Below are 21,869 nucleotides of genomic sequence, written 5' to 3'. Positions count from 1 at the left end.
AGGCCGCTGATTACTATGCAAGAGAATTTGAATAATCCCTTAACACATTTCATTGTGCATGAATTAGCGTCCGCTAATGACGGAATTCTATCTTTTTGTCAGATATGTTGTCAACATTAATAACATGCTACATGTGGTAAACAGGATGGAATGACACGCAGCATTCACCAGCCTGTCAGTGGTGATGTTTTTGATAAGTGACGTGTTTCTGGCAATTACACTTGGCTCAGATATGGGATGCCTTGGAGTTGGAAGATATCGAGTGGAGACTGCTCCAGTTAGCGTGGGTCTCTCTTGCTTGCGGCATTGCTATGCAAGTACTTTGATTCCACTATATGACTTAATACAAGTTGTGATCTCTTCTTGACCAATCAAGTACAAACAGTCAACTCTGTAGTAGCCTACAGCCACATGGAGTGTACTGTACGCCCCCTCCTACTTGATATGCTAAATGGATTTTCTTACGGTGGTGTGCCTGTTATCATACATACCAGAATACTGATAATGTCCCACTTACAAGTCATTATAAAGTCACACGTTGAGAAATAACTTCTGATATACTGTAGTGTAGAAGGACGAAGTCTAAAACTGATGTTGACATCAAAGAGACAAAGATGGTGACATTACAAGGCTCTTTATTTACACTAGGGCATACTGTGAAAGTTGTGAATGTGTACCTGTGATCTCAATGGTACACTCACATGCATCCCAAAACCTCTCCATAGATAGCTATAGCTAGATTATATACAAGTAAAAACCGGTCAAAACAATGCACACACCAAGCCACATTAAGACAATTTGCCTACAAAATGAGTCCTAAAAAAGGCTTTCTGCCCTGAACTACAGCATTTAGTTATTATGCACAACATATCTAGAACAAAAATAACCAACTCCTTAGAGTGGCCGTCCTGAGATTTGGACATCTGGGGTTCAATCCCAGACAAAGTCATACCAAAGGGGGGCACGGTGGCACAGTCAGTAGTGCTGTCTAGTGCAGCTAGAAGGTCCTGGGTTCGATTCCCGCTCGGGATGCTGTGGGCGCTGGGTGCGTGTTCTCTCCTCCACGTCATCAGTGCCCATACCCGAGGCGGGGTTGGCCTTTCTGTGTGGAGTTTGCATGTTCTCCCCGTGTCCCCTAGGGTAGGCACTAGGTATCACAAAAAACATGCAGTAATCCTGGTCTCTAAACTACCTCCCCCTTGCCAGCCGGGTGCCTGATGGAGTGGAAAGGAACTGGTCGGAATAACGTGTTCCTTCCACGTGCTACGCCTGACTGGGGAAACTCCCCTTGTCAGGTGAAAAGAAGCAGCTTGGACTCCTCATGCATAGAAGGAAGCATGAGGTCAGTCCGCTGCCCCCCCCCAGGTTGGCAGAGGAAGTGTAGCGCCCAGGATTACATTAGATAATTGACACTGAGTGAAAAAATGGGTTGCAAAATCGTGGGATAAAAAAATATTTAAAAGAAACAGTCATACCAAAGACTAACCAATACCTCCCTGCTTGGCACTCAACATCAATTCAATTCAGGCTTGGATTGGGGGATTGTCCCTGTGACACACTAGTGTCATGTCCAGGGTTTTTACTGTACATCATGGCCAGGGGGACATGCAGTACTTGTACATCAAGCTGCCTCATACTAAGGAAACAGGAGATACGGCCACATGGCTCTGGAAACATGTATATTGTATATTGCTTCCCAAGGCTACTTGTATCTGGAACAAACTCACATACAACTGCAGGTCTGCAATAGTACAAGTGGGGGTGACATTTGGGGTCCACAGGGGATGGCAATTGCCACACCCAAGTGAAAAAAGAAAGAAAAAAGAACGTGGGTTCATATAACAGAGGTCAGAAATCTTGAGGTAACTTGGTTATTGAGCTGCTATGGCTCTAACTTATTTGAAAACAGTTCTTAATTACATTGTGTTAAGTTGACTGTTGTCTTTCACTGACAAATTCAGTGCAGTTTGCAAATGGCTGTTGCTATATTCTGATGACTGAAGTCGTAGACCCATCGATTTGTCCATCAAATCACTCAGCCAGTTTCCAGTGCCAGTGCCAAACATTAGTGACAGTCCAATCAGGTGCCGCCCCCCGCGTCACCTCACGGTGGAACCTGTTACAATTGAAGGAGAGAAGATTCATTTAGCATTTTAGAGAAGCTGGATTTCATCATTAATAACACTGCTATGTTTGGAGTGAAATACTTGAAACTGAGACAGAACTGCATCCTAGAATATATTCATTGATTTCATTCATATCATACATGATAGACCATGACGCATGATGAGCATGAGGAAGCGCCGCCTACGCCTGTGCTCCACAGCCGCTATACGTCAACGACTCTACACGTGCATTTTCAACCCAGCTCTGTGGTTTCCCTTTCCATGATGGAAAAGAAAAATGTGTGGCAGCTTCTAGTTGCGACCGCATTTACTATGAAACCGTGCATTTCCCGTCAGTCAGTCAGTAAGATGTTTGGTTGGTTGGTAACCCCAGGCATGACCATATATGGTCTTACTGGTAAATATTTACATTGATGGAATGTACAGTACAGTACTGTACATCTTCACTCATTCAGTATCCCAGTGCAGAATGATTCTAGGGCCAGCATCTAAGCTCATTTTATTTCATATTTATTATCATTTTGGTTATTGACTCGTTATCTTGCCTGTACCTTTCATGGATTTCATTGTTACTGATGCTATGGCACCTGCATTTCCTCCAGGGATCCATAAAGGTTTATCTTATCTTATCAAATAAGGCCATGGGCTTGCTGCTCTACTGGCAATAAAATTACTTAATTTGTCAGCTTACATCAAGACTACAGAAATGCACTTCTCATTCTCCAGGAAATCCTCTCGGCACTATCAGTTACTTTTTCATACTGGCAAATGTATTCTTAACAGAACCGAACACACAGGTATGATGCAAGATGATTACTTGCCATTACTTTCTATGCAAGCATCTTTGCACTATGACTCAGTCATTGAAGGAGCAGTCTTATTTTGAAGATTCAAAACACTGTGACCGGATGTTGTGTCAGCTTAATGGTGTGTGTTGACTCTCGACCGGTTGTTGTTCTCTGCCTGGAGCATGAGAAGTATAGATATTAAAAAAATAGATGTCTCATTGGCCGCTGCAGTTCGTTGGAGCGATGTGTGTTGAAGGAGGGGAGGAAGAATTTACACTGGGGGAGGAAGTACGCCAGAAGTGTGGAAGGCACGTCACGCTGCCACTCAAGTGATCACAGGCCAATCACAGCGCATCTTTTCCGGGACTTATCAGACCCGAACATGCGCTCTGTGATGCACGCTCATGCTTCCGCGGTGCTTCGCAAGGAATCTCGGTAATGTTTTGCCCTCCCTTGAGCACATACACTCCAGAGCCGGAAAGGGCGTCTACCTTTATATGTCTATGATGAGAAGTAGAGGCCGGCACCATTACTGCGACCACCAGGCTCCGTGCAATAAGCGTTGTTTTGACAATTAACGCAGGCTATGTTTTTTGGCGGGGTTAACAATAATCATACTTTTGAGACTTGGTAATGTGTGTAAACCGCTGAAAGAGTTTGTAATTTTAGGCAATTCACCTTCAAAATATAGTGATGATAAAAAAATCCTGTATACTAACTGTGTATTTGCTAGAGACATTTTCAGTGTAATAGGCTTTTATAGAGGAGTGTGAGTCCTGAAACAATAGAAAGGAGTGTATCTGGGTAACTAGATACCATAGGTGGGTTTTAGGTAGAATAACCACATCATGTGGTCCAACTCCCAACGGGATTCTTGATCAGAAATGGAAAGAGGCTTGCACTATTTTGTGGATTGGAGGCGCAGTTATCTTATCCCTTTCTTTGTCTTGCTGGCAAATTGTGTTCTTAATGTATCAATCAATCAAATACATTTTCAGTAGGGTTTTGATTTTTGTGTGGAAAAACCTAAGAGTCCCTTTGGTTGTACTGTACAGTTTGTAGCAAAACTTGCTAATACAGGTATATGAGACCTTTTGGTTGAACTGTTTGTGGCAAAAGCTTGAAAATATCTATGACCCACACAGAAGAAAACCTTTTACCTGTACTTTTTGTGTTAAAAGCGCTCAACTTCCTTTCTTTTCCTGCCTTGATCGCTGTACCCCCTTACCCCCCCCCCCCCCCCCCCCCCCCCTAATAACTAAGTTATTAGTCAGTAGCAGCGCCGGCAAGACTGGCTATTATCAGCTGTAAGGAAAATCAGCTTTATATTTATATTGGAAGGTGGGCCATTTTGTGCTTTTGCCAGCGTATGATTAAATACTTGACTAAATATTTACACCTGTTACTGTTGATTCAACACACTGAATATGGGGAATGCACAAATAAACACAGATGTATGCACATAGCACATTTTAGAAAAAAATGTCTTTTGAGGCAAACAAAATTAAAAGCACACATCCTTCCTATATTCAAATTGATGCCAAACCTTTAGTTTCTATATAGTGCCATAAACATGTCTAAATTGAATAACGCAAGGTAAGGGAAGATATATGATGAACTGAGTGATACTGGCTAAGCAATGCTTACTCATAGACGGCAGTCACTATTTTCTTCTGTGAGCCATCTTCTTCTTTGGAGGTGACTTTGAAGATGTTTGAACCCTCAGGGTCATCAGCACCATCAGGTGTCGACAGGAGCCAGAACCTCATCACGATGAAGCAATAACTCCTTCCTGGAGGAAGTAAAGGTCAGCCAGGCATCAGTAGAGTGAGTATCAGTAGCCTAATCATTGTAGTGGTAATCGGATACTGTGCACGAGAATGCTATGCACATAGAGTCTTCCTGGGACAAGAAGGTGGGCGGTGGCCACACACACTGGTAGCCTGCCAAACTGCCAATATTTTATCATAGGATGGCAGGGACGCAGAGTAAAAAAATCTACGTTTCAGCAGGTCCTTCCCCTACCCTGCTAGCTTCGCAGTGGCCAAACTTGAATCTGCCAGTGCAAAAATAAATTAAAAAATTAAAAAAGGCAAAATATTGGCACTTTGGCTACCAGTGTGTGGCAGTGTGTGGCGAGACTTGGTCAGTTGGCTGCCTGGCCTTGCCTTATTGGGAATACGCCTCTGGTGTGTGTGGCCACCTTCTTGTCCCTTGAAGACAGACCACTATTTAGTGGCAATTGGATAGCCACATTATGATGGTGCTTGCAGTTGTTTCTCATAATTCAGAGGTTTGCTGAGCACCATGCTCCTTTTTGAGTGGTGCAACCACTCCCTTACGGAGCTATGTGTGTGGGTGGGTGGGTGGCTGGGTGCGTCTGAGCACGAAAACACACACACAAACAAACACACACGCACATATTAACTGTATATATGGTGATTTCAGGTGTGCCAGTACAGTACAGTACAGTGACAGTACAGTACAGTACAGTACCCACACGGTAACTCTGTCATTTCTCAGCCGTTTCGGACGCGGGGCGGCTCGCCGGAATCGGGCCGGGCGTTCCTGTGGGTCTGGAACTACCCCCCCCGGGGACCCCCACACGGAGTTGCACCACTCACTTCACACGGGTGTGATTTTTTGCAATGCCCTGGCTGCTTCACATTTTATACTGAGTCAGACACAAACATTCCAACCTGGAACCTGCCCATAAATTTATATACAGTCAGTGTGCACCCGAAGAATATGTGCCTTATGACTTTCCCAGCTAGTCCATATACTTGAAGAAAGTATGAAATGTCTGTTGGGCAAAAATCTACAATACATGTATGTACAATACTAGCATACGGAAATAAACATTATTAATTTGCACATGTTACATTTGTTATTAATAAGAAGGTGATAGTAAATCTTACCATACTGATCAAAAAATACAGACACGTCCTCTGGCAGCAGAAATATAATATCATCCAACGAGACAGCTAGCTGTTGTTTTTGGGCATCAGTTAGAGATTTACATTTCTTCTCAATGTAGTTTACCATCTGGAATGACAATAGAATATCAGAGCTTAAAATGTTGACAGGGGTATTTCATTTTGAATTAGAATACCATCCTGCAATTCCATTCATATGTGTGATCACTGACCAGGTACCTCATTTGACACTATCCCATTCAACTCTTCAAAGTTGTCCTTGGACATCATGTTGGAAACATGAACCAATGCCTGGAATAGAAGATTAACTGTTTTCACTGAACTGATGCTATGATGACTATAGTATAATGTAGACATGCAGCTCAAATGATAGGCCTGCCTAATGTTTAATAACACTGAGATGGATGGTCAGCTCTGACAAATATAGGACTTGGTGTTACCCAGCTACACAAGAATCGTTTTTCCCACCCTCTATTTTTATTTACTTATGTTACCTGTTTAACTCCGTTATCAAAGTCCACAGATGTGATGCCTACTTCAAAATACAGATCTAATAGGTGCATGACAACTTTACACCGGATCCACGTGATCGGGTCGGGGACGCCAACCACTGAGATGTTGGGATGTCCGGCCGCGGCGGAGGTCCTCGCTTCATTTTTATCCTCCTCCTCAGTGCTGTACAGCCTGTATTTGTGACCGGCGAAAACGTCATTATTTCTCCTCAGGTTGCGCAACTTCCAGCTCAGCGTTGTTGTTAACCCTCCGGCATGGCGAGAGGGATAACAGTGTCCTGTTCTGTGGAACCTCTTCCGGGCAACCTTATGCAACTGTTCCATGGTGTACCCATAATGCTCATGGTGTGTGTGCGCACAGATGATTGTTTTACCGAAAACATCCAGCAGATGGAACTAAATATCCACTTGTATTTCTATACTTGACCATTATGCGTCGCGGGGATTTCTGCCTAATCTGTCTTCTTGAAGTTATTATAGTATACTGTACTGACAGCCTATGAGCCGTATGAACCAACCCGCCTCTCCATCACTCATCACTGTACTGAGGAGTTCACATAATGTCAGTGAGTATTATTGGAGAGAAACAAATACAAATCATTATCTGTGTAGGGCAGGCCAGTTTTGTTTTGAACCCTGAACCGGGTGGGTAAAAAAAAGGCAGTTGTGCGCGTGAGTGCATGTTCGGAGGGTGTGTGCGCCCAGCGCACCGTGGGCCTACTTGGGAGCACGAGCTTCTTAATAATGGTCCAACAGTTTTTAAATACATTTAGTTTTACAGGATTTTCTGCGCAACTCCCGGCGCAGGTGCTCAAAATCATTGTCTCAAACCCTGAAATTTGATCAGTAGAGCAAAACATCATTAAATCCCCGCTGTTCTTTAGTCATTACAGGTCAGGAACATTTTGCATGCGCCTGATAGGCTTTCTTGCTTTTCCCCGTTGTGTTCTTGCAAAAGTGGCGATAATGTATTCGAGTTTGAGATGAAATTCCACCGGATGAAAATAGGCAACGAGAAACACCTGCTCTCGTTCCCGCCCCTTAAGTTCTGTAACTAATTTTATTTATAAATAATTGCTAGCGCAGCACTTGGTTATTGAAATTGTGTTCAGACATGGAAACCTTTCCGGGATGTATCATAGTAATTATCTGTGTCAGTTGAGAATGCTTTTACATCTGCGAGTTGAATGGTGCAGAATATTAAACTCAGATTCCACACCGAATATGATTAATTGAGGCTGAATATGGAATCTCACAGAACATTGAGAACAAGAGTCATGTGTGTGTGAAAGCAATGCTTTGAACAGCAGCACTATTGCGTCTATAGTTTAAGTACTTGTATAGCCTACATAGAAATTATATTTTTATTAGGCTACTAATTAGACTATAAGAAAAGTATTTTCTTTCCCTTTCTTTCTTTCTTTCTTTCTTTCTTTCTTTCTTAGCCTAGCCTACACGATGAATAGCAGTCTGAAGTCAAAACAGAAGCATGTAGGTTGTATGTAATGCAACCAGCCCATAAAGCCATAGTTTGGAATCAGCTGGGACAAATTAGACTTATTTCCATCATTATCCATTCATTCTACACATCATACCTGTGTGATATGATGCCCAGCCAGGTCTCCCCAGTAGACATGACATTTCAACTTCAACAACACAATTTTACAGGTGTATTGGGTGAGAGTGTTTCCCCTTAGCTTCCACAAATTGTAAAAGTCAAATGACAAAACACCATCAAATAACTTCTACTGTGTACCCGAAACTAAATGAAACAATAAAATAGAGTAGGCTACCTCAGTCTGCTGAGGAAGAGACATAGCAGCAGATATGCAATCGTATTTAAAGCCTAACTATGTATTATTTTTATGTATCCCCCCCCCCCCAATCTGTAGAGTATGTTAATACAATATAAGTTAGACAATTGGGGTGGTTGTATTTAGTCTCCCTGCTCTTCTATTGAGACATTTAGATCCTGTCCAGACCATGTCTCACCTTTAGACACAGGATTTGATACGAATGTGGCCTGATGGTCAAGATTCATTTTGTACCCCGAGCAAGCAGGCTATTAGCTCAATGGTAAAAGAGGAAATAGTAGGCCTACTGCTTTATTTTGCATTTGCTTCGGTCTTTTCTCTGCCATGCCACTGAAAGGCACTGTTGCCCACAGATGAGCTGCAATCTAATATGCCATGACAGAATTGTTCTTTATTACTCACCCATCATGTTGAGCGATAGAACTGCCACTCAAGAGGCAAGTTTCTTAAACTTAATCTATACTTTGGCATGTGACTGTGTGACTGCATTTTAGTTAAAAATCAGATATTTTCATATAGAACAGCACAGCTGTGCGATGACATTTGGCAATCCTGTGCCATGGTAAAATTACAATTACATTTGAATAGTTTGAAAGGGCTAAAAAGAAATAAAATGATATAGATTGACATATTTGTATGCTTTTCTATGTAACTAACTTCACATATAACATTTACAACTTTAAAGGGACAGGGGAATTTGCCTAATTTGCCTTCATTATGAGCATTATACAGCAGCTTGGCAACATACTTTAACTTTCCTCTAAAAAAAAGAACGTATTTCATTTGAAAGATGTGTTGTTTTTGTTTATTTGCATGTAATCTGGGCTACAGGTATTGGATTTTGTGACTGCTGGCAAGGAGCCACACACAATGTAGGCACAGGTGTTGACCAGGAAAAAACGAAAGACAAAGTGATTTGAATTATCATTGTGGAATGCATTTGGCACCTCTGCAATGTAAAAAGCATTAACAGAACTAACTTTTATGTAAAATTGTTGCATGGATATTCCATAATGTATTTCTTCTTTCTATCCCCCCCACTTAGACTTGAAGAACTCTCAATTTCAAAATGTGGAGATTGTTGATCAAGACTGTGAGTACAGATATCTTTTAACTTTGTCGTGGCATAATGAGAGAAATTAACACAAATGCTCTAAGTAATAGTTCCTGATTTATTTCACTCACAAATTATTTTTCAACTTGTTTTTGTATCTATGCATAAATTAAAAAATCTGCTGAAATTTATTATTCATCTGAGATGTGATTAATATGCAAAATTATGCAAATTAAGATGCAATTAGGCTCCAATTCTCTAGTGGAATTTTCCATTATAATTTAATACAAAGTAACAGAGTAATTGGTGTCACGTGTAATTACGGTTACTCAAGTGTACTTTCAGGCATGCAAATGATTTGCTATATGTTGGTTATCCTATGCAAATGTACCATGTGGTGTTTTCATAGTTGAAAAAAATAATAAAATAAAAATAAATAACGATCGGTGCATACCCACCCAGTGAGGCTGGTAAAAGGTAAACAGGATTCTTTAAATGGAAATGAAAAGTTTTAGCACAGGAAAAGTTTGAACTTACTGTATGTTGTGCAGAGAGCACAGAGCAGTTACTAATCCTTTAGTTACTTTTTTTTCCGCCACTGAAACACAGAAAATGACATTGACTGGGTATGACTAAATACAAGATACCAACACAACATGCAATTAACAAAATGAGCTGGAAAAAATACTGAATACGACCTTGGGTGCCCATTAAAGTCAAGAAAAAACCCTGACTCTTTCCAGTGTTGGTTAACACTAATCTGTTGCTTGTTTCCACACAACATATCACAGAGTACATATTAGATGAATTATTAGGCCCTCCTCTTGCTTCAGTCAGGGGCTGTGGTGGATTCATCATAATTGTGCCCTATTTGATCAATGACAGTACAAATGTCACAAGTAATCACACAGCATTATGCATGGGGGGCAATTATATGCTGCACGGGGTGACAAACTTTACAGTGCCAGTTGATGGGTGAGCCCAGAGAGAAAAGTGATTATGTAATTGATATCTATTTAGATAGAATGAAAGTCCTGTGCTGCTTCTGGGGAATGTCTCTGAGAGAGCAATGCCTACTTGGGAAGCAAATTGATTTTAAATTGTTACATGGCTGGTTACGTGTCCTGACATCTTGCTTTACTCTCTCACATGCTCTTTCACTCTGTCTGTATGTCTCTCTCTCTCTCTCATGCTCTCTCGCTCTCGCTCTCTCTCTCACACACACACACACACACACACACACACACACACACACACACACACACACACACACACACACACAGTCACACACACACATACACACACACACACACGCACGCACGCACGCAAGCATGCACGCACGCATGCACACGCACGCACACATGCACACCATCTCTTGCGTTCATAAAAAAATGCATACTCGAACATACATACGCACACACACATTCATGGAAACACACACACACACACACACACACACACACACACACACACACCCTCTGCTATCTGTCTTGTTCATGATCAACGCTCTGAACAAAGACCCCCCCTCCGTCCTCCTCCCTCATCTCTCTCCCTCCTCTCTCTCCGCCTCCACTCTCTGTGCCTCTGCCTGCTTGCACAACTCTCTCAAAGAACATAATCCCTCAACAAAATGGCAACACAAAGGAAACTTGAGCTCAATCCTATAACACGCGGACACAGCAGACAATGCCTCCTCCCACCCGACCCCCTCCCTCGTCCCCCCCATATCCCCTGCCTCCCCCACCAGTGATAAATGCCCCGTGGCACAGAACAGGCTTTTATCAAAAAACCCTTCATCCCTTTACCTCCTCCTCCCCATCCACCCAGTCAGTACTCCTTCCCTTTCCTCCCACCCAATTTCTGGCTGACTAGTACCCCCCCACCCTTTGCCAGGGTCTGCCACACCTCCATGTTGACCTTTCCCCTGTCTGCCCATCCCTGTTAGTTCCATAGCATCTCTGTGCGTTCCAAAGCATCTCTGTGAGTTCAATAGCGTCTCTGTGAGTTCCATAGCATCTCTGTGAGTTCCATAGCATCTCTGTGAGTTCCATAGCACCTCTGTGAGTTCAATAGCATCTCTGTGAGTTCAATAGCATCTCTGTGAGTTCCATAGCATCTCTGTGAGTTCCATAGCATCTCTGTGAGTTCCAAAGCATCTCTGTGAGTTCAATAGCGTCTCTGTGAGTTCCATAGCATCTCTGTGAGTTCCATAGCATCTCTGTGAGTTCCATAGCACCTCTGTGAGTTCAATAGCATCTCTGTGAGTTCAATAGCATCTCTGTGAGTTCCAAAGCATCTCTGTGAGTTCAATAGCATCTCTGTGAGTTCCATAGCATCTCTGTGAGTTCCATAGCATCTCTGTGAGTTCCATAGCATCTCTGTGAGTTCAATAGCATCTCTGTGAGTTCCATAGCATCTCTGTGAGCTCCAGAGCATCTCTGTGAGTTCCATAGCATCTCTGTGAGTTCAATAGCATCTCTGTGAGTTCAATAGCATCTCTGTGAGTTCCAAAGCATCTCTGTGAGTTCAATAGCATCTCTGTGAGTTCCATAGCATCTCTGTGAGTTCCATAGCATCTCTGTGAGTTCCATAGCATCTCTGTGAGTTCAATAGCATCTCTGTGAGTTCCATAGCATCTCTGTGAGCTCCAGAGCATCTCTGTGAGTTCCATAGCATCTTTGTGAGTTCCATAGCATCTCTGTGAGTTCCATAGCATCTCTGTGAGTTCCATAGGATCTCTGTGAGTTCCATAGCATCTCTGTGAGTTCCATAGCATCTCTGTGAGCTCCAGAGCATCTCTGTGAGTTCCATAGCATCTTTGTGAGTTCAGCATCTGTGAGTTCCATAGCATCTCTGTGAGTTCCATAGCATCTCTGTGAGTTCCATAGCATCTCTGTGAGTTCCAGAGCATCTCTGTTAGTTCCAGAGCATATATGTGAGTTCCAGAGCATCTCTGTGAGTTCCAGAGCATCTCTGTGAGTTCCATAGCATCTCTGTTAGTTCCATAGCATCTCTGTGAGTTCCATAGCATCTCTGCGAGTTCCAGAGCATCTCTGTTAGTTCCAGAGCATCTCTGTGAGTTCCATAGCATCTCTGTGAGTTCCATAGCATCTCTGTTAGTTCCAGAGCATCTCTGTGAGTTCCAGAGCATCCCTATTAGTTCCAGAGAATCTCTGAGAGTTCCAGAGGATCTCTGAGAGTTCCAGAGGATCTCTGTGAGTTTCAGAGGAGCTCTGTGTCCTTGTACAGTGATTTTCACTGTACCTTTTCATTTTCCTTTCAGGACCCCAGTATGATATCCATTAGGCCAGTGGTTCCCAAACGGTGTGCCAAAGCACACTGGTGTGCCGTGATGAGATAAGTCCAGGTGTGCCGTGGGATTTTGTAGCAGCCACACATCATTATTGAGACAACTATACAAAAAGCTATGAATTATCTTTTAATTTACTGTATCAGTTGTGCACACTCATTTTCCTATAGGCCTATAGAGGCAAATTATATACCATAGAAAACCCTTTATTCAACCACTTTCAACCTAGTATACCTACAGTATATGAAAGCATGATAAAGAGCTTAAGTGGTTAAACTATTAGTAAAGTATTAGTAAATAAAAATAGTCCTAAATCTTTACAGAGTGAATAATAACTGGCTAATTGTGCACAGATGACTACTGGTGTACCTTGACATTTTGGCTTTCCCTTTTGATATTTTTTTCATCTCTGGGACCCCAGTCTACATTGTACATTTCTCAGTGTTACAGGCACATAAGGGTCCAATTGGTTCCTAACTATCAATCATTTAGCTGGGGACCCCTGGAACGCCCCTCAAGGACCCCTGCGGGCCCCCAGGTCCCGTGGAGAACCAGTGTCCTTACAGACAGCAGTGATGCACATAGAGACTGTATAGTAGTTCTGATAAGCTGGAGTTTATTCATCTGATAAGGTGATATATACAATATCACAATACTGATTACTTCAGGGTGAGATGTAAAAGATCTAGTGATGCCTTGGGGCGCTACAAGAAATACTGTACAATGTGAAGTTGTAGTACAATGAAGCAGTGCCTGCAGGAAATATATGAACTGCTGGTGCTTGTGGCTTCGGCATGTAGGTCATTGGTAGCTTGCACGTTTTGTCTTCACTGTTTTGCACTCGCTATGAGCACTGTTCCTGTCCTGAGCTTCAAGCTGCTGTGGTGTACACAGTAAAACCCTGAATGTTAGTTTAACCCTTAAATAAACACTCCAAATTTAGGTACCAACAGAGGTGGTTATGAGGTGGGTGAAGTCTGGACGGTGGGCCGTTGGCGCCAGGTTGAGGCTAGCACTAACTGCATTCAGAGAACCCTTTACAAACCCCCCAAATCCTGTGGATTACAGACTTGTGAAGGCGACATGAGCACTTGTCTGTGCCCACTCCCACCTGCTGATTACATCAATGCTGGCATGACACAGAGTGCAAAAAAGTAGGCCACCTTTACTCGCTGCCACAGGGGAGGAAGTGCGTCAGTGCATCCTCACCTTCACCTGTGCCCACTGCTTTTGAGTGTGCACACAGCTGGAGACAAGAAAACGAATGTGAGATCATCATAGCACAATGAGACTTGTGCCGGATTTCCTGGTAACGTGTGTTGTGCTGTGAAAATATATGGCAGCTGATTCATGTGGGGGTTGATTTTATTGTCTAAAAGACATGCATCACACATGTTTTCTTTCTTACTCAAAATATTAATATTAATAACAATAATTAATATATTAAATATTAATAAATAATAATCCTACCTTTCCAAATTAATGGATTTTTAAAAAAGTGTAAAAGATACATATTGGGTTGGGTTATCGGCTCTGCAACCGTGCAATGACGTGTGCATTTTTAAATGTACACACAGCATAGCAATTAACCAAATTCTGCAACCAAAAGTAGTGCAAAAACAGGTTGATATTGTTATATATTATTTTCTACATGGAATATGGCATTAAACAAAGCCCACAGACATCAGAGATGTGGAATGGCGAGTTCTTCTCTATGCATTCTATAAATGTCTGGTCTCTTTTCATGGATTACTGTCATTTGCCATCCACCATTGTGAGTGCCTGCCAGCCTGGCTTGCCATTTCTGGGCCTGTGTTTCCAACCTTGATATATTTGCCAAATGAATATTTGAAGCTCTAATTAAATTTATCCCACCTCTACACCTTCTGTAAGACGGCCACCTTGCACATTTCTCACATGCCATATTTCAGCTGTGTGTGTGTTTGTGTGTGTGTGTGTGTGTGTGTGTGTGTGTGTGTGTGTGTGTGTGTGTGTGTGTGTGTGTGTGTGTGTGTGTGTGTGTGTGTGTGTGTGCGCGTGTGCGTGCATGCGTGCGTGCGTGCGTGCGTGCGCGCACGTGTTTGTGAGTGCGTGTATGAGAGAGAGAAAATCCTACTGTTTGTTTCCATTTTTAAATGAGTTTATATGAGGATATTTTTTGCTAGAATTAATATACTGATTTCAGGACATTCACAATTCGTCCTGCTGATGTGTTGAGATGTAAATATACTCTGTATGGTAAAAGGGACCTTCTGTGCTGTCAGCATGTAGGATTGTTAATACTGTCAGCAGTAAACTGTCAGCAATTCTGATCAGAAATGAGACATGAAATTATAACACACTACTATACATAGAGGTACATAGAGACAAATGCAATATTTGACTATAACATTTAAAGTGGAATTTGTCTGTATTTGTCAGTTTAATATAGTGTGAAAGTGAGTTTTACATTAAGGGAAGTTTTATATTATTAAAAGACTATTGTTCATCCTCAGGCGCATGACTTCAGTAGTACATTTTCACAAGATGTAAACCAAAACTTTTAACAATACTGTCTAGAAAAGATTTCTGATCATGTAAATGTACAGTGAATTTTTTACATTTTAAAATAAATAACCATGGGATAACTTACCCACTATGTCTTATACAAATCTGTAATTGTTTTAAAGGTAGGGTAAGTGATATTATTTGGTTAAAAGTTTTTTGTTAAAAGGTTAAATTACTATATTCTGATAGCAATTATTGCTATAGAGTGTTTGTTCAATAACAGGGGTCTCCCTGTCTCTATACAGTAGCTCTTTAATAAACATTAAATACATTTTCAGGTAGGTGACACATTTTCAGCCAATCAGGAGAGAGATTTGTTTAATCTGTAATTCTGTATCCTGACTGCATTCTCTATCCTGTTTGGATAAAATTGGTATCCTGACCTGAAAATGCAATTTCTTAATTAATAAAAAGCTGGAGAGACATGAAGACTCATGTTACTGAACAAACACTCTATATAAATGAGTCCTATCACAATATAGCTTTTTAACACTTATTTTAACCAAAGAAAATCACTTACCCTACCTCTAATTGTCATCTTTTGAGTGGGAGTCACTTCATTCTAAACTCTCAGTCAAAAGCACGGTACATTTCTATACACTTCAATCACCACTTGGCTCCACCATCACTGTCCCCTCATAGGATCTAATAATGTCCCACATCTTGTGTCTCCTTGTAGCATCTAATAGTTGACCTGTCCAACACCACTGTCCCCTTGTAGCATCTAATGGTTGACCTGTCCAACACCACTGTCCCCTTGTAGCATCTAATGGTTGACCTGTCCAACACCACTGTCCCCTTGTAGCATCTAATGGTTGACCTGTCCAACACCACTGTCCCCTTGTAGCATCTAATGGTTGACCTGTCCAACACCACTGTCCCCTTGTAGCATCTAATGGTTGACCTGTCCAACACCACTGTCCCCTTGTAGCATCTAATGGTTGACCTGTCCAACACCACTGTCCCCTTGTAGCATCTAATGGTTGACCTGTCCAACACCACTGTCCCCTTGTAGCATCTAATGGTTGACCTGTCCAACACTACTGTCCCCTTGTAGCATCTAATGGTTGACCTGTCCAACACCACTGTCCCACCATAGCATCTAATGGTTGACCTGTCCAACACCACTGTCCCACCATAGAATCTAATGGTTGACCTGTCCAACACCACTGTCACCTTGTAGCATCTAATGGTTGACCTGTCCAACACCACTGTCCCACCATAGCATCTAATAGTTGACCTGTCTCACACGTCACACCACTGTCCCCTTATAGGACCTAATGAGTGACATGTCCCGCCATCGTCCTCCAGTTTAATCTTGTTTAGTTGAAGGACCCCTCTTTCGAGTCCCCTTTGATAAATCAACTCTCCACTCCCTTGATAATTACCACTGGTTTCCAAGTACTTTGGAATCACGCTTATGATCACATAATTCATTAGTGTTTGCCCAAAGAAATGATTTAAAGTCTTTAAAGTGCTTCTCCATGCAGAATTGCCATTAAAGAGGCCATATGCACCAGCTTAAAGTGTTAAATGGTTTGTTGAAGTCAACCGAGGTACAAGGGATGATAAACATAAATTACAACTAATATACTGCACCAGTGGCTTCTTCGAAAATAAAAAATTACTGACAGAGGCAAACCACTTTGGAATCACAGTTGCAGCACAACTGCTCCCCTCATTTGTGTGAGATGATGCAAGGATGTACGAAGCGCAACACAAATGGCTCAGCCTCACCTTGAATATTCAGACGGGCTAGCACATTGTTTATGCCTGAATACATCATTGTGATTACCTGACTCCTTTGGCACCACTTTTGAGATGTCTTGGGGCAATATGCACTGCGAGTGATTCAGCGATTGCATTAAAAGTTTAAACATCGTTTTGTCACCTTAAGTTTTTCAATATATTTACACCAATGAATTCCGTTCATGGTGGTTATTGTGCAAGAAATCCAATTTATCATGAAAAGAGAAAACTTATTATCATTCCTTGTGACAAAGCCCTCAAGAAAGAGAATGGTATTTTTACCATTAAATAGCAGGTTTAAATGTGCAAAGTTTCAGTGTCTTGTATGATGATGCTGCCAATTAGTGATAATTGTGCTGCCTGCTGGTACATAATATAGGCTATTGTAAATGTTTATTCCTTTCCAATACAGAAAATGTTTTATTATCTACAAATTGATGGTTAACAAAACCTAATAATATTGTAAAATAGTGGTAACTCCAGGCTATGCACCATTTAAAGAGGGGACATACTTACCAAATAGCAATATGTCTATAATGGTTTCTGAATGTCATCGTGCATACTGTATTTGCCATTTTAATAAGCAATAGGCTGTGTTGATAGAGTTATCAAGTGCCACCTTTATTTATATGATTGTTTGAGAATATATTTTGATATTTATTTCACATTTTTGTAACTTTGTTAAGAATATGCACTCGGTGATGTTGTGGATGTGTTGTGGGTTGATTACTTTGTGAATAAGATGGTGGGGGGAGGGAGGGATGGGAAGGGAAGGGGGGGGGTATTAAGTTCAGTTTTGCATTGTATTGCTTTGGAAAATGATTATATGTTACTATTAGGAGTAGGACTATTGGAGACTCCTTTGCAACTGTAGCTCAAAAGGTATTTTTGGAAAGCCCTACGTTAATTGTTATGGCCTGATATACCATACAAAAGGAAGTTACATACTTTCTTTTGCCTTTGTGTTTCGTGTTTTTGTTTTTTTTTGTTTTTCAAGGGAACTGCAGGAATTATTAGGCTTAGCATTGAAAGATGGCCCTTGAGTAGCTCTAGGGGTGTAAGTCCCTTCCTCAATTCAAAGCCAACACTGCACTGTGAGCCCCAAGCCCCATTCAGTGATAATGTACATGTCAGCAGGGAAATGCAATGATCCCTCACTTCTCCATGCTAAATGATCACTTTTTCATCCCGCTTTCTTTCTTTCAACTAAATCCACTTCTAAAAAAAACCCTCCTTGCAAATATTAACACATTCCCAAACAATAGTCCACAGTAAGCATGAATCAGCAGTTGATTCCCAATTCCATGCACACAACAGGAGATTCTATTGTGGGAGTGTGTGTCTGTGTGTGGTAGCTAGGCGGTGGGGGTCCTGTTACCATTGACACCCCTATCCAACAAAATTCCAAACCCCCAGCATAGAAGTGTGGAGGAGCTTATGATCTGTTGGAAAGCCGAGGCTACTTGCTGCGGCACTGCAGAACACCCCGTCCGCGTCTCCAGACGGCCCTGATTTGGGAATGCCGTGAAATCCATGGCACCTCTCCTAGCTTCCTGGCTGAACGGTTGCCATATCTTGTGATGGACTGAGGCAGGAGAGAGGAGAAGCAGCCAGGGATGAATACGGCTTAATCTTTACCCAGGCCACATGTGTGTGCATGATAACACGGTTGCTTTCTTCCTGTGCAGGGTTATTCTATGCCGGCTGCCAGGTTAGCTGCCTTGCACAGCCATGTTTCGCTGCGATATTTGCCCGCTGTAAAAAGAACTATTCCACCTAAGGAGGGGGCTAATGCATGTTTTTGGAATTGGCTGTAATTCCTCACACATTTCGAGAGACAGATACGGTGTCTTATAGTGAATGACAATATATGTAAAGACACCTAGCATTTTCTCTCCCCTTTTAGGTCCTAATATTCTATTTGTGAAGTCTCTTCTTGTGTTTAGGATAGTTTATTTTTATTTTCAATTGGTCCTTTTATGTGCAAAAGCAGCAATACATACTTACAATACATACAATTAGACACAGTAAAATATCCAGACACATCCTACAGTTAAGTGGGACATTTGGTATAAATAAATGCTCTATGTGCATCATAGCATCGCACAACGATCCTACACTGAATGAATATGAAGCTCAAAGTAAATTTAAGCAGCTATTTAAGCAATGTTGCAGAAAGAAAAAATAAAAGCTGCTTTACTATCCATTCACTACTGTTCAGAAATGTCTGTGTTAATTTGTGTTCAAGCTCTGTGTGCGAGTCCATGTGCACACTTGCATGTTGCATGCAGGTGCTGTCATCGTGTATTCAGTCCATACAGTGTTTTATGAACTATATAGCTTACATATAGTGTAATCACTCAAACTGCTTTGTATAAAGGTCTCTCCTTGTTACCCCTGCCTTCTTCTCAGATAGACTTTATCCCCCCCATCCCCCACCCCCATCTGCCCGGCAACACAAAGACATTTATTATGATTGCATTACCATAAATGATTTTATAACATCTGCTCATCAATAATTATTGTACAAATTCCCCTGCCCTCTGACCCATGCTTTGAATGTACCCCAGGTGTATGGCACTGTCAGGCTAATGAGTAGCGCCACGCTAGCACATTGTCCCCACGTCACTGCACACGGTCATACAGTCACCCAGCCTCTTCAATTAGAGCCTGGTGCAGGCTCTAATATTAGCCGAAAATGAGAAATCAAGCACTAATTGAAAACATTGCATTCAAGAGAGAGCCTCTAAACAAATGGCGAGGATCTGATCTAATATTGTGCGTAATATAGTTGGTGTCTGGCAGAAACCTTGTATCTCCACAGTTCAACTTTTTAATGTTTTTTGTTTATTAACGTCCTACTTCACAATATTAGATTGTTGCATTGAAGTATAGCTATTGTCACTATTTATTAAAATGTTTTAAAAATAATTATAAAAAAGGAATGTTTTGAACAGCAACGATATGCTCATCAGTGAGATATGAGTGGCTGATAGTCTGTGTTGTTTCTCTGTGAAGGGACATGTAGGTGTTAATATATACAGTAGTGTGTCTTTCCCTCCATCCTAATTAAATTTTACTGCACTGATTAGATTTTATATGTCTCTTAAGAAGGTAGCACTTTTTAGAAGATTTTCTCTTTCTCTTTATGAATCATCAGTTTTGGTCAGTTTGATTACACACATGCCTCCTATGTATGCAAATAACATTGCTATTAATTAAATAAATAAAACCTCACTGAATTGTGATTAAATACCTTCAAATATAATGATAATAACTGCCTTATGGAATCTGTAAAATCACTTTGATACCACATGTTCATACTACAAACCATTATTCAAATTCTTTAAGGCAGTAAAGTGCATCCATCTATAACTCAAGCCTGTTTCTCCCTAAACAGCAGTCTAGTTGTTCTAGCAGACACAACTGCAATGTCAGATGCGGTCCTAATTGAAAAGTTAATTAACTTTTTGAAGTCATCAGCTGTCATTTCTGCAAATCAGATTCTAGTAAAGCCCCACGAGACCAACTTTATATCAGTCTTAATAGCTAGGGACTCTCCATTTTCCTACGTGGGAACATTTGGTCAATGAAAGTACCATTTACAGAGTATTGTTTAATTAAAGTCAAATTAAGAGAACTGTAAGCAGAATTTAATTTCTCGTATGAATTATTGTCTAAAACGGAGTGTAACTCAGATAATCAAACTTTTCATTATCCTTCACTCCCTCCTGAGGTGTCTCCTCTGTTTCTCTGGTGCTCTCTACATCTTTGTTGACTGCTCCGACAACATAAATGAGATGAAACTACCCACAATGCATCGCATCATGATAGTTTTTCCTTTACTGTTCTTTTTTTTTCCTTTTACAAAAACCTTATCTGAAATGCTCAGTGGGAAACCCAAGTTCTCACTAACTTATTTCAAAAAAGAAGGAAAATAAATGCGATTTTAGTTCTCCCGTCAAAAAAGGTCTAACTTTTCAGCCCAGTGTAGTGTAGATAACTGTTGAAAGTGATGCTATCAGTCATATACAACTGAGGAGTTCATCTGAGGTGACAGTAGCATGCTGCTACATGAGGACAGCCTCAATGTATGTGAACACATCAGGATATGATCTCATTAACATTGATGCCCTAAATATGCTCTGTAGATAACACTCCCGATCCAACTCATTTATATTCCAATGTCGGCTGAATTTTAGCCATCACGTTAAAACACAAAGGCCATACAGCCATCTCATTTCAAAGCCTCATCCTGGGGTATTGTCCCATGTTGTATCTGAGGGTCAGTGGAGGTTTAATTGATTCTTCTTCTCCTTCCATCTCTTATTAGGGCCACAGCGCCTCTCCGTGGGAGCTGCTAATTGGCCTTCCCATGTGGCCACTTGGAGAAACAGGCAGACGCAGCCCAGTAGTCAGTTCTCTGTGTCCAGTGGGACGGCGGCTGATAAAAGATTCACACTCGATATAGCGCTCAGTGGTTCTGCTTAAGGGATGTGATTGTGCTGTCGAAACTCTTACACCATCTGTCCACCAGATTTGCTCAGGAATCGTTGGGGACTGGCAAGGTTTGACATGTTAAGAAATAGCCCTATGTGTGTGTGTGTGTGTGTGTGTGTGTGTGTGTGTGTGTGTGTGTGTGTGTGTGTGTGTGTGTGTGTGTGTGTGTGTGTGTGTGTGTGTGTGTGTGTGTGTGTGTGTGTGTGTGTGTGTGTGTGTGTGTGTGTGTGTGTGTGTGTGTGTGTGTGTGTGTGTGTGTGTGTGTGTGTGCGCGCATGCCTGCATATGCGCTGTGTGCATGTGTGCCTGCATGACAACGGTATATGTTGTGTGATCATGTCAAGAGACATCTTTTTGCGCAGGGCCTTGGTGGAACTGACCTTGATTTCTGGTGCTTTATTAGAAGACGTGATATAGCATTATGCTGTACACATGCAGATATAGGTCACTTTTTTCAGTTCACACCTTTCAACCTCAAAGCCACCTAAGGGCGATAGAAATTGCATGTGAAATTGGTGCATTTGAGCACTCAG

The 21,869-nt window shown here is 41.5% G+C and overlaps 1 protein-coding gene across 1 annotated transcript; it reads right to left on the bottom strand.

Annotated features, from left to right (window-relative positions):
- Positions 1-1,509: 1,509 nt before the first annotated feature.
- Positions 1,510-6,686, bottom strand: LOC306925052 (m-AAA protease-interacting protein 1, mitochondrial; the record flags this gene model as incomplete). Its single annotated transcript, XM_079503734.1, has 5 exons — positions 1,510-2,116; positions 4,562-4,706; positions 5,833-5,959; positions 6,070-6,141; positions 6,345-6,686. 5 exons carry the CDS (start codon positions 6,684-6,686, stop codon positions 2,032-2,034), a joined length of 771 nt encoding a protein of 256 aa, XP_079359860.1. The 3' UTR covers positions 1,510-2,031.
- Positions 6,687-21,869: the final 15,183 nt, after the last annotated feature.

The sequence above is a fragment of the Electrona antarctica genome, assembly GCF_951216825.1.
Source record: "Electrona antarctica genome assembly, chromosome: 6".
Lineage (NCBI taxonomy): Eukaryota > Metazoa > Chordata > Actinopteri > Myctophiformes > Myctophidae > Electrona > Electrona antarctica.
The sequence above is the reverse complement of the archived record's forward strand: the minus strand, read 5'-3'. Positions and strand labels throughout refer to the sequence as shown.